The sequence below is a fragment of the Echiichthys vipera genome, assembly GCF_963691815.1.
Source record: "Echiichthys vipera genome assembly, chromosome: 13".
Lineage (NCBI taxonomy): Eukaryota > Metazoa > Chordata > Actinopteri > Perciformes > Trachinidae > Echiichthys > Echiichthys vipera.
The window spans coordinates 15004843-15018814 of record NC_139838.1 but is presented as its reverse complement, the minus strand read 5'-3'; the positions used below and the strand labels follow the sequence as shown (position 1 = coordinate 15018814).

Below are 13972 nucleotides of genomic sequence, written 5' to 3'. Positions count from 1 at the left end.
CCCTTCCTCTTGCCCTATGAGGATGAAGAGGTTGAGGCAGATGAAGATGAGGCTGTGGCTGCAGCCTGTGACTGAGAGTCTATAAGGTCCATGTCCTCGTCTTCGTTGACTCCGCAGGTATCGACCACGCAGATCAGGCAGCTGGTGACGGGAAATGCTCGCACCTTGCTGCACGTCACCCACCTGAGCGGCGCAGGGGGAGTAAACGGATTTAGAGGCGGCATGGAATGGCATAAAGATTCCCGGTGTACATATTCGTGATAGAATTCAATGTCTTTTTATCAATTTGTCACATAATAATAATTAACTAATACACTGACCTGTCAGTATCAGTGTGGTACTCCAGGGCGTGCCCGAGCCGCCCCACACCTTGGAACCCTGCCAGCACATAGATGACCTCACCGACAGCTGCGCACTTCACTGTTACGCCTCGCCACGGCATTGCAGAAGCAGCACGCCACTCGTTACTGGCGATGTCGTAGTACTCCACCGAGTCCAATCCACCTAGAAAAAAAACAGTATCATGAAGAGGCCGCATATGGGACAGCTACTATGTTCAATAGTGTTATACAACAATACATTCTTCATCACTGCAGTGATTATAGTAATATCATTTTTTGTACCCATTGCCCCCTGCCCTCCGACAGCATAGATCCTGCTGTTGACCACCACCAGCCCATGGTTCTTCCTGGCCTCTCTCATCCCACACAGCTCCTTCCATCTGAGGACAGAAAGATGGAGACAGAGACAAGGAAGGTGTTGAGGAAGAGTTTAACAGAGAACTGTAGCAGTTATGTGATTTACCACTTCTGTGTGCATTGGATTATTGTCAGTTAAAACTCTCCCTGTCTCCCTGCTCCTCTGTGGAGGGATGTCTGTGACCTCTTGCTCTGATAAAAGCTTTCCAAAGCCCATTTGATAAAAACAATTAAAAAAAAAGATTTATTGTCAAACTAAAAAGGCGGCTTTTTATTCTCTCTTTCCGAAATGAATATACAGACGATTAAATAATAAAGAATTTCATTCGCATTGTTTTTGCATTTCCTAATGTTCTTTCCCCTTATATTCCTTTCATTATCACAACCGTAAAAACTGTAAACAAGCCAGGGCCATCATACTTTGGGTTGTATAGTTCCTAACAGTATATTTGCGTGACTCACTGTTGCGTGTTGGGATCGTAAACCTCGCAGTTGTTGAGGACCCTGCCGGACACGTTGTTGCCCACTGTGCCTCCGCAGACGTATATGAGCCCGTGGGCCTCCACTGAGCCATGGCTGCAGCGAGCCAACAGCATGCTGGTTTTCACCCGCCAAGACTCCGTTCTTGTGTCGTAGCATTCGAAAAGGTTGAGGGCGGAGCTGCCTAACCAAACACACACACACACACAATGGTTCAATACCTTCAGGAGGTGGATGTCTTTCCTCCAAAGAAGGATCATCAATGTCCTTTATCCCCATTCAGGAGATACACAAACCTCCCCAATCCCAGGTCCCAAGTTCAAACCCTTCCACCCTCCCTGTGCTCACCCACTTCCGACCCCCCAGATGTGTAGATCTTGCCCTGGGCGGCGCAGGCGGCCAGACTGTCGCGAGGCGTGGGCGGACCCAGTTTGGAGTACCAACTGTCCTTCAGTACGTTATAGCAGTCCATGCGCTTGATTGGGAAGAGCTGTGAGCCACCCAGGATGTAGACCACATTGTCCCAGAAGATGGCTGTGGCGTCCCGGCGCTTCTCAAAGGGGCAGCGGATGTCTGTCCAGGTGGAGTCCTGCAGGGAAAGCCAAGCTGACATTTAGAACACTTGAAAATATGAATTCAATAGACTTTACTAGACAAACCTATAGTTAGCTATTTGTTTCTGCAATATCTGATACGATTTATATGAAATGTAAACACTAACTCCATATGCATTTTTCAACTAAAACCCAAAAAACTTTAATAGTGAACCAGAGTATGGTACATACTGTACATGTATACAATAAATGATTTATGGCAGTCACCTTGGGGTTGAAGTAGCGGCAGGACTGAGGCTGAGAACCTCCAAACAAAGCGATGCGGTAGTCATGCTTCTTGCGACGTGGTCTGCTGCTCTCTCCCAGATCCTCCCGATCCTCCAAGGACAGCAGGTGGTAGCGCATCCCACCTGGGACAAAAGCACAGACTGTTATATTGTTGGTGTCTGTGTGTATGTGCGTGTATGTGTGTGTGTGTGTGTGTGTGTGTGTGTGTGTGTGTGTGTGTGTGTGTGTGTGTGTGTGTGTGTGTGTGTGTGTGTGTGTGTGTGTGTGTGTGTGTGTGTGTGTGTGTGTGCTCATGCCAGCCCAGGAGACCTTAGCACCAGTGCAGTTTTAACTTGCTCTCATGAATCTGGATCTACAATATGAGATAATGAAGGTCAAACGTATTGAGATGAAGACATTCATTCAGCGTTGAGGATTTAGGAGAGTTAATCTCATTGTGTTTCTTCATATGAATATAATAAACTCAGTATTGTGTGTGTTTAATACATCCACTTGTAAACAATGGTTTATATTTGTGTTTCCTACTTACTGATGACCATCTTGAGGCACTGTGGGTTGTCTTGGATGAGGGGCTCACCCTGCACCGTCTTGGAGAGGAAGGTTTTGGAGACCAGAGGAAAGCGAACACACCCCAACACCTCCACCATATACTGCTGTCTATTACAGACATCATACTTCAGCCAGCGCACCGCTGCGTCGTAAATCTAAACATAAATGGAACGACAAAACATGTGAGACAGGTACAGATTATAGGTGATATTGTTGTCAGCCGGAGCTCATCTTTGTCCTGGTGTGATGAAACCTCATTTAATTGTAAAAAGTTGTAAGTTGTAAAAAGAAGTAAGTACATAAGAAGTACATAATTTGCAAATATCACAAAAAAACATTGTTAGGGACACTATGATTGTAACACCATCCCTGAATTAAGGCACCAATTTACCCAATGTTTGTATAAACACTTCAGACATTTTTTCCTACAGCTTATTCTTAAACATTACAGCACAAAATAAATGTGTACATGTGTACCTGGGCCTCAGCACGGACGGTGAGTTTGTCCTGGTGCAGGAGGTGTGTGAGCTGTGTGACGTCCAGTTGCAGGAACTCGTCCAGTTTGTAGACTTCAGTGAAGTGGAGCTGGAAGAAGTCCTCAGCTGCTGCCTTCAGCTCGGGACAGTCCATACAGTCCGCCAGGGAGGAAATACCTTCAGGAGCACAGGACAAAGATCTGTCAAGCTAATGAGTTACGTCGTGTGGTAGGCCTGACCCAAACACATATGTAGGAATAGTAACTGTCGTATTTAAATAAAGAATTATATGGTCCTTAGTGGTAACACTTTAATAATTGATGCGGGTGGCTAAGCATATTCTTACCAAGGCAGTTGGTTGCATCAATTTGTCCTTTGAGGAACTCCACACACATCTTCTTCACAGGCTCAATCTGGTACTGGTTGGCTGCATCCAGCAATGACTGGACGTTACTGCTGTTCACAGAGATCCTGGCACACGCACATACACACACACACACACACTTTATTATTAAAGAGGTGATTGAGATGAAATTAGGTGAAAGTTAGAGTTAAAAAACATTGGTGTAATCTTCTTTGTTTTTTTCAGTTGCTTCTATAAGCAATTATGATTAGCACCAGCAGGCCTCGGTCTTATATGTTAATTTAAGGTTTCCCTGTACTCCTCAAAATAACCGATATGTAAGAATTTACTCTCTAGTAAGCCAAGATTTTTACCGAGCTGTGTAGATAAATTCAATCAACAGCTCAATGATCTCAGGCTCGGCACTCCTGAGCTCCACCTCGTGGGACATCGACTCCATCATTCTTGCTGAAGTAAGAAAAAAGAGAAGGAGACGTCATAGAAAAAAGAGACAACAATACATGGCAGAAAGAAGTATTTTTCCTTCATTGCTTGGTAACAGTTTTATGGGGAGCACCTACGGCATTATTAATAATGTGACCTCCCAAAAATAGTATTAGAAATCCTACTATCCATATAGACCATTTCACAGTTGTAAACAAATATTTTAAACCCATCCTGGTTCATTTCCTGTCGTAGTGTATGTGAATGATGTCTGCTGATAGGAAGTCAACAAGGACTCACCATGGTATTCCATTGAAAAGGTCTATTAGCAGCAGAAGAAATGTTCTCACTACTGCGGTACACCTGGGCTCAATGTACAAAATGTCAACCCTGTGTGTCCTGTCAATGGTAATGTGTTTTTGCGTTCACACTTACTGGTAAACATGAGGCTGAAGAAGTGACTGGCAGCAGCCAACACTACTCTGTGGGCTGGAAAGTGTTTCCCCTGAACCACCAGGGTCACATCACAGAGAGTACCCTGAAGAAAGCAAAGTTAAAGTATCAGGACAGGGAGGAGTACACTTACAGTAAATGTCTGCTGTCAAGCCATAGTTCAGACCTAGAGGCGCAGCTTAACAGGTGACTGTTTGGGGGCTGACAAACGTTAAACTAGAGCAGGGACAATGGGCAAAGTTTGCAGTGACAAAAGGAGATCTGTAGCCTTGTGAGACCATCCTGATCTCGCAAGCTCCATTGTATTTTACTCGCAGATCAGTCTGGTAACGTTCAACGGAGAAAATTTGGAGCTGTTAGCCAAGCAAACATCCAATCAGCATTGGTTTCAAGGCAGGTTTGAGTGTGATGCAACAAGAAGCCATAACAACAACATGCCGGCTTCCGCGGATGAGCTGAGCGCAGCTATCGGGCAAGCCGCTCACTGAAGCTTTTTCTCTTGGAATCTTGTGTTAAAATATGGATCGGGCACCTGTAATTGTGCCTTTTATCCGTAAATTCACGTTACACAAAAGGCAAATATCCTTTATCAACATGCATGTTCTCCCCGTGTCTGGGTGGGTTTTCTCCGGGTACTCCGGTTTCCTCCCACAATCCAAAGACATGCAGGTGTTAGGTTAATTGATGACTCTATAAATTGCCCTTAGGTGTGAATGGTTGTCTGTCTCTGTTCGTCTCTATGTGCCCTGTGATAGACTGGCATCCTTTCCAGGGTGTACCCTGCTTCACGCCCGATGTCAGCTGGGATCGGCTCGAGCCCCCCCTTGACCCCGACCCCGGGATAAGCGGTTGAAGATGAATGAATGAATGAACATGTTATTTACTTTCTCTGCTTTGCCCCGTATGTTTGTGATAGACAGATGGTTTATCCAATCAGCAACCAGTACTTTCACCCCTTCCCAAATGATCTCCAAACGAGAGTTCCCAGATGGATATGCAAAGGAGAATCACGCGAATCACTCCATCTGGGGATTGGATCTCGATTATTTCTAGAATAATAGTGATGAACACAGGTTTAAGGGGACCCCTGTGAATTTTGCCCAGGGCCCCAACAGACTCTTGAATCGCCTCTGTACCTACAGACATACACTCTTGTCCTTTTTTTCACACACACCTGTTTTCTCAGGTTGTTCATGACTCCCATGATGCCAGACAGCTGTCTGTACTCCTCTTTCGCACATTTCCTCTCGCTCTTCTTCTTGGTGCTCACCGCCTTCTCTGGAGAGGCCACCCCCGCCATGTCAGCCTGCTAATGTATTCTGTTCAGTTAGAGTAAACCAAGTTACTTGCCAGTTAAAGTAAACTAAGTTACTTGCAGCACCACTACCAGCAGTGTGCAGCTGCAGCCTCTTTGTTGTCGCTCAGCCGCTGATAGTTTGACCTAAATGAACTAAAGCGCCGCCAGTTTGACGGCAGCTTCTCCTTAAAATCTCGTAGGGATAAAATCATAAACATGAACTTAATGTCATGCTGAATAGTGATAAGACAGGTTGGTCGGCGTAGTGTATGTTGTAAGCTAGACCCATGCTATGGATCCAAGGCTATGAAAGAAGGAGGTAGGGCTGTGGGCAAGGCTAATAGAAGAAGGCTGTGTATGACGCATGCGCAGTAATATTTGGTATACAATTGCCGAGAAGCTCACTATCGTAGAACAATAAATGCCATAATAATCTAAAGTTAATAGTTTTTCTTGCCGATTTATTATTTTTGAGTTTGAAGTTTTCCATGGTGGCCAAATATGTTTTTTAAAAATATAAAAGGAGGGTAGTTTGTTAAGCCAAATAATTTTATGGATATACTATTTAGCTAAAATATTATAATTTAATATGCCGAATATTTGGGATTGTTAAGAATTAGTAATACATTAATTTTTGTTAGTCCACTAATAAAAAAAAAAGCTTATACCCTGGTGATGAAGTTGTTATTTTTTTCAACCAATAGGGAAAGACCTCATGTGACACTGGGACCAATCAGATTCAGCGAATCTTTCCCGCTTCAACAGCCTCAGGAGAGAGACGCAACCAACCGTGAGAGACAAATAATTTAATCATCACATTATTTTTACGCTAATCTTCCTTTTTTTTAAATATCTACGATAAACATGGTGAGTTTCAGAATAATGTGTAAAGTTGTCTGTTGTATGTAACTGGGTTGAAAACTCAGGTTTCACATTGGCGGTAGGCTAGCTATCCACACAAGTAACTGTAACTGACTGTGATTAAATGATACTGAATCGGCATTAGCTAAACTAACGTCGGATTTTTAGCTTTCGCTGTTAAAGTGTAGGGTGGCAGTTAACCACTTTTGATATGTCATAAAATGTCTAAATTGTAATTTTGGAAAAATATGTGTTGTTTTGTATATATTTAAGTGTTTTCTAATAGTTTTGTCCGTTGGAGATTAGCGTCAACGGTCGACAAAATGGCGGACTTGAAACAGAACTCTCAACTGTAGTTAACGGTTCTCAACTGTGGTTCTCAATGGACAGTGTTGCTTGATTGGACAATAGACTTAATAATGGATAGGACTAACAAAATAGGGGCGTAGTCGTTATGGTTGGTGCCCACTTCACCAGAAAACTGCCTTTAGCCTTTGAGGCATCCAAACATAACCAAAGAAAAACGTTTTAAAATCTGAATTTGAGGTTTGTACTGTGTCACCTCACCTGTTGCCATAGCATGTGACCCGCTCTACTCTGCTGGTCGTCCACAATGTTGTCAAAACACCCGGGCCCATACTTCTGTCCTTCACAAAAAATGACATGCTTTAACAGCTCCAAAATATACCGTAAAGTCTAATTTCCATTCTTATTATAAAGCTACTCAGACTAAGCGTCACCCAAACGGTCTTACTGCTTTCTCTCACCAAGGTCACTTTCCTTTACTAATTTGACATGTAAATGCCCACTTACAAATATGAAACTTCACTTGTAGATTCTTAGTGTGTAAATTAATTCTACTTGCACTACGGTGGCGATCACCCAGTAAAAGCAACACGAAAGACCGGAAACTGCGGCAGCCCAGATCCGTCCGGATAGGGCTAATACCAGCGAACGGTGTCCAACTGCTGATGCATCCCCTATATGTGAAACTTGAAGGGACAAGCTGACAAGCAACATGGTATTTTTAGCGGCCGTTGCTGTTAAGTCTGGCCGACAAATGTGACTGTCCTTCGGCAGCGACATTGGCATAGGTTGTCGCCTTTTACACCCTTGAAGAGTTTGAACCCCTGTAGATTAACAACTACAGGAAGACTATAATAGCAGTTGGCCTAATGTCAGTGTTGGGTTATAATGCCAGTTTGTATAACCTGTGAAGAAACAATTAGCTTTAAGTTACTAACCAATATTAATGTGTAACGCTAGTTAAATACCTCAGTTGTAAGGTTTTGATGACCAGACAAGTATATTACATACAGTAAAATTTATAAACTGTCATTTTGAAAACGTATTTTTTAATATTTAAAAGACTTGAGATCAATGATGATGCAGTTAAAAGTATTTTTGTTGATCAGATTTGGATATAAACAGACACAAGCATCCCATTATCCCTGCTACTCTGAATAAAAAAGAATGAGAATTACCCTCTAAGCACGGGTTAGGTCAAGTTATCTCCAGTATCCTGTTAAGAGTCTGGATTTGAAGTCATCATGATGTCTACAGTAAAGTTTGTGCTGCCTTATTTAGAGGGTCAATGAATAGGCAGCAGGGGAGCTTTCCTCCCCATTGAATCTAACCTTATCTCTTAAGCTGTCTTTAACATGTGCTAAGTAATGTAAAGTATCTGATTATTATGAACTAGCTAAATGCTACAATTCGCCTTTGTTTTCCACCAGCGTGAGTGTATTTCAGTGCACGTGGGTCAGGCAGGTGTCCAGATTGGCAATGCCTGCTGGGAGCTTTACTGCCTGGAACATGGGATCCAGCCTGATGGACAGATGCCCAGTGACAAGACCATTGGAGGAGGAGATGACTCCTTCAACACCTTCTTCAGCGAGACTGGAGCTGGAAAGCATGTCCCCAGAGCTGTTTTTGTGGACCTGGAGCCCACTGTCATCGGTAAACTCTTTATTAAATATAGACCATAGTTGGTGCCTGATTTTGGTGAGTCAAAACCTTCAGTCATTTTGATTTAACCTGTCTCCTTAGATGAGGTGCGAACTGGGACCTACCGGCAGCTGTTCCATCCTGAGCAGCTGATCACTGGTAAGGAGGATGCTGCCAACAACTACGCCCGTGGACACTACACCATCGGCAAAGAGATCATTGACCATGTGCTGGACAGGATCCGCAAACTGGTGAGCCTGTGATGAACTACAGTTTATATACTATTATTTCAAATAATTTATGTATTGTCAACAACACACTACGAATCAACTCACAATTTATGAAGTTTATATTTGTGCCACCAGAGGGCACCAACACCCTTCCCATTTTAAGTGACATTCTAGTCATATAAAGTGTTTAGTGGAGGTGAAAAGGGCGCAAAGCATTAAAATATGACATAAGTAGGAAGTGGTCCCAATAAAAACAGAGTAATGCAGATATTAGGTCTGTGAATGCATGTTGCAGTTGAACTTTTAAATGTGTTTTTTAAATGCCGTGTGCACCACAATAAGTAAGTAACTTTGCTTATATTATGCTTTTTGTTCTCAGTCTGACCAGTGCACTGGTCTTCAGGGATTCCTGGTTTTCCACAGCTTCGGCGGTGGTACCGGCTCTGGTTTTACCTCCCTGCTCATGGAGCGTCTTTCTGTAGATTACGGCAAGAAGTCCAAGCTGGAGTTTGCCATCTACCCAGCTCCCCAAGTGTCCACAGCTGTGGTGGAGCCGTACAACGCTATCCTGACCACCCACACCACCCTAGAGCACTCGGACTGTGCCTTCATGGTGGATAACGAGGCCATCTACGATATCTGTCGCAGGAATCTGGATATTGAGCGTCCAACCTACACCAACCTGAACAGGCTGATGAGTCAGATTGTGTCCTCCATCACTGCCTCCCTTCGCTTTGACGGTGCCCTTAACGTTGATCTTACAGAGTTCCAGACCAACTTGGTGCCGTATCCCCGTATCCACTTCCCTCTGGCCACCTATGCCCCTGTCATCTCTGCTGAGAAGGCTTACCATGAGCAATTAACAGTGGCAGAAATTACCAATGCCTGCTTTGAGCCATCCAATCAGATGGTAAAATGTGACCCTCGCCACGGCAAATACATGGCTTGCTGCCTTTTGTATCGTGGGGATGTAGTGCCCAAAGATGTTAATGCTGCCATAGCCACCATTAAGACCAAGCGCACCATCCAGTTTGTAGACTGGTGCCCCACTGGTTTCAAGGTGGGCATCAACTACCAGCCCCCCACTGTAGTTCCTGGTGGAGACCTGGCCAAGGTCCAGAGGGCAGTTTGCATGCTGAGCAACACAACTGCTATTTCAGAGGCCTGGGCTCGGCTTGATCACAAGTTTGATCTGATGTACGCTAAGCGTGCGTTTGTTCACTGGTATGTGGGTGAGGGTATGGAGGAGGGAGAGTTCTCTGAGGCCAGAGAGGACATGGCAGCTCTGGAGAAGGACTATGAGGAGGTGGGAGTTGAATCTGCTGAGGGTGAGGGTGAAGAAGAGGGGGAGGAGTTTTAAAAAGGATATAGGCACCACTTAAGGGGAAAAAGCTGGTTCAGTGTTCTTAAATATATTCCAATGTGTGTCTATTAATACACCAGTTTGGTTACATCCAGAACCCAATTCCTGAAATTGTAAGTTTTAATGTTTTAATTAAATGCATTTTAAAAGTTACGGTTTGTCTTTCAAATTTATGTGGCGAATAAAAAGTGTAGAAATGTCCATGTGACGTGAAGTTGGGTTATTTATAAAAACAGTTTTCTGATTTTTGGTAATGAATGAAACTCCAGGATATTTAAACAAACAGCACACTTTACATGTCAAGTTTGGCAGAATATATACAGTACTTCACAAAGCTTTTCCTTATACTCTCAGTTATGATCAATAAAACAGGCTCGAGCATGACTAATGTCTGAGTCGGAAAAATTAAATTTAAAAAGTGGTGTCATCGGCCACCGGATTTAAGGTCGTCTGTCTGCAAGCAATATAAGTGCCTGGATTATAAACTTTAAAGAGTTAACGTGGAGAGGAGTTGGGGCAGCAAGAGGAAATTATGCTGTGACCGTCCAACAGCGCAGCGCCAGTTCTATTGCGCATGCGTCAGACCCAAACGCTTGCTGTCCCAGCCTCCTTCCATTAGCCTTAGTTGTGTGTGTTTTTTTTCTTCTTCTACGCTCTTCCCTATTTGGTTGAAGATACTCGCGTCCGTCCTCTACCGACATAAGTGACAAATTACACTCACCTGCAGAATTTCGGAACTGATTTACACAATTTTAAAGTATGTAGTTGTCGTGAATACGTTAAGATAGTGAAAACAAAACCACTTTGTTGTCTATAGCCACTTTGAATAGCAAATGTCACATGTAATATAGCAAAGTAATTGATACAACTAATGGCGACAGTTGTGTTTACATCGCTGCTGCACTCACCTGACAGGTGCACCACCTGTCTGTCACGTGCATATCTGTACAGTAATCTAGAAAACATAACCAGGAAGAAAAGTTTTTCACGAGTCACATGACTTCATTCGGAATGTGCGGACGACAGATGCATTGTCAGAAATAACTGACCTGAAAACAGATTGACAGACCCCAGATCTGCAGAAAAACATGCTCCGTTTGCTCTGCTGTTGCTGCTTCTCAAGTGAAGACTCCGCCAACGAGGTATGTGTTTATTGACTTTCATGTAAATGTAAATGCTCTCTGTTCGAGTTCACACTTGATCACTGCTTTGCTTCAGATTACTGGTTGAACCCATTACCGCCAGTGTGGTTTAGATTTAACCCTCATCCTACCAACAAATGTATGAACAACAACAGATCTACTACCGTGGGAACCAGACAAATCTGCGAGCTCAGTTTTTTCTTTTGTGATCGATATCTATCATTTGCATTTTTTGGTCTGGCAATGTCAGGCTAAAGGACTACACCCATTATACATATTGAATGTGATTTAATTAGCCTATGCAAATTACACAGTTGTTACAGCAAAAAGTGACTATGACAGTAGGCAGTTTCATGGTGTCTCACAAACAAGAAAAAGTCATGTAAATCACTCATTTTATTTTTCTGTCACGAATAGAAAGTGCAGAGATAAAACAGAACATGAACCACACTTGAGCACTGGGTTTATGAGAAAGTCATTACATGTATAGTCCAGGTAAACACAAGTGTTGGTGCTTAATGTCTCTTTCTGAAAAGTATCAGTTGTATGTAAAAAAAAAAAAAACAACAACTCTTCTATTCTATTTCAGAGGCAGCCTCTCCTGCACCCAGGACCATCCGACCTGAATGGAGCTGGAACAGCCAGGCAGAGCCGTCCAACACACAGTGGTACATAATCTCTCTCAACGCTGTCTCTCAAACCTGCATTTCCAATTAATAAAACCATGGATGAATTTGAACTTCATGCATTCGTATTGCCTGTGTGTGACGCTTTATTTCCCCCAGATGCGCACACCGTGAAGCGAATAGGCAAGCTTGTGATGAGGCGAGTTTGTGTGCCAGAGGTGGACAAGAGGTTTTGTGACATGGCTGAGACCTTCAATGAACAGCACGAGCGCTACGAGGCCATGGTCCGACACATCAGCAACCTGCGTCAGAGCTACGGCTGTAACGTCAGTGACACCCTGGCTTTAGCCGAATGTGTGGGAAGGATCAGAGATGAGCATGGTAAGTCTCCCGCTCAGAGCTCCCTGCCAGTATGTGCTGGCCTGGCAATGTGATGGCAGGTTTGCTTTTCTCGGTATTCGATCTCTACCTCTCTCCACTTCCAGAGGCCGGGTACAAGGTCTGCCTTAAGATGAAGGGCTATGACTTCTCCCTCAGTGTGGTACCTGTGAGTGAAAGTGAGGAGGAACCACCGCCTCCGCATCTGCAACTGGCTCAGGACGAAGTGACGGGTATTTCTGAGAGTGCCAAAGCAACCATCTCAAAGGGTACCGCACTTCAAGAGTTGATTGGCTGGTTGCTCCGTAGCGGGGATCAGATGGCTGAGCAAGTGAAGGGGGCTGCAGCAACATACCAGGAGCAAGGAAGACTGAGTGAGAACCTGGAGGAGAACCTGAAGGAAGTCAGGAGGGCAAAGGAGTTGTCGCTGGGATACAGACAACGAGCCGGGGAAGTCCTCACTGAGGCTGCAAAGATAGCCGGGGCCTATTTGTAGATGAGGCGAGTTTTAGATGCTTAATTTGAATCATGTGTAGAGGATTCAAATATTTAGGTAAGTAAGTATACTCTCTGCTTTGCAGGCCATTGCAGCCTCTGGTATCATACTTCTTAAGAAAGACTTGCAATGATGTCTGCCTTTTAAGTGTTTTTATTAAAAATCTTAATAACAAAAGACCATCTTGCAATCATGGGATCACACCAGCCACAAACCAGGCCAGGGACTTAAAGTGGGGGGCACCAAAGCCCCTTCTCAATATTCTACCCGCCTACTTCAGGCTGCCTTGCTCGGATCACAACTTATTGTTCATTTTGATCTCAACTACACACCTGTAAATTTTCATGACTGAATCTTACACTGTTATGACGCTATCATTGCGATAAAATCTGGCGGCAAAAAGACAGCATCACTGTCGTGGCTGGTAAATAAAGCAAAGACTCACTTTAACACTTAAATAAATAATAAATTGCCTGTGTAAAGACTTACAGTATTGTCCTGGATGGGTGTATTCTTATACACTAACCTTAGGGGGCACTGCAGACCCACTTTAAGTTGCTCTTTAATATTCCTCAGATTTAGTCTTTCTCAGAAATTGCACTACATGGATGAAGATTCCCTAAATTCCAGAATGAGATATTCCAATAAATATATTTCTATTTTTCTTATTTATTCATCGTGTGTTGTTGTTTGCCAAATGCAATATTCTGGTTGTGAACTGCACTGGATGATACATTTCTTCCATAATGCAATAGAGGACAGCACACAGTCTCCTAGCAGCAATGGGAATTGGACCGGAGGGAGTAGATCTGCTGATTATTATCCACAAAAGCCCATGCATTTATTAACTGATTAAAAACCGCCGCTTCCCATCTGCTGTTCATGTGAAGGTAAACAGACACATACTCATATGCCATCTTGATAATTAATTTTGGAAAATCCATTGTTCCAGCAGAGGTCATTGTCAAGTGGTCATCCATTATTTATCTGACGGAGACAGTTTTAGAGTCCTGCTTTCACAGATTAATTTGGCATCAAGTGTGTAGGATTTGGTGGGTAAAACCTGAGGATGAGTTGTTCAAATCTCTGAAAAAGTTTGGGAAATAAAACAAATACATTTACAACATTTAATAGAAAAAAATATTGTATATGTTGAATAAAGGCAAACTATTAATTTTGAATCAAACGAATAAAGGCAGTTAGTGACAAAACCTAGTCAAAATGCAGTTTATATGCTACAGTCTAATCAGTTATCTTCCACGATCTGCCACCATAAACCAACTGTCAATTACCACAGTCAGTTACTTATTTATGTGATTCATTAAAAACATCACTGCTGTCAGAGAG

At 43.3% G+C, this 13972-nt stretch overlaps 3 protein-coding genes across 3 annotated transcripts; 2 read left to right on the top strand and 1 right to left on the bottom strand.

The window, feature by feature from the left end:
* klhl7 (kelch-like family member 7) lies at positions 1-5855 on the bottom strand. The gene is made up of 12 exons (XM_083925587.1): positions 5460-5855; positions 4268-4370; positions 3763-3856; positions 3392-3516; positions 3047-3222; positions 2550-2724; positions 2000-2142; positions 1527-1767; positions 1161-1362; positions 624-721; positions 321-504; positions 1-183 (listed from the first exon to the last, which is right to left on the bottom strand). The coding sequence occupies exons 1-12, from the start codon at positions 5583-5585 to the stop codon at positions 15-17; spliced, it is 1836 nt and encodes a 611-aa protein (XP_083781713.1). The 5' UTR covers positions 5586-5855; the 3' UTR covers positions 1-14.
* A 2327-nt stretch (positions 5856-8182) lies between these two features.
* LOC310955552 (tubulin alpha-1B chain-like) lies at positions 8183-9980 on the top strand (the record flags this gene model as incomplete). The annotated part of the gene is made up of 3 exons (XM_083925440.1): positions 8183-8402; positions 8493-8641; positions 9000-9980. Exons 1-3 carry the CDS (start codon positions 8282-8284, stop codon positions 9978-9980), a joined length of 1251 nt encoding a protein of 416 aa, XP_083781566.1. The 5' UTR covers positions 8183-8281.
* A 1003-nt stretch (positions 9981-10983) lies between these two features.
* Positions 10984-13301, top strand: LOC310955903 (uncharacterized protein). Its single transcript, XM_083925984.1, has 4 exons — positions 10984-11125; positions 11715-11793; positions 11911-12132; positions 12237-13301. The coding sequence occupies exons 1-4, from the start codon at positions 11072-11074 to the stop codon at positions 12623-12625; spliced, it is 744 nt and encodes a 247-aa protein (XP_083782110.1). The 5' UTR covers positions 10984-11071; the 3' UTR covers positions 12626-13301.
* The last annotated feature ends 671 nt before the right edge of the window (positions 13302-13972 follow it).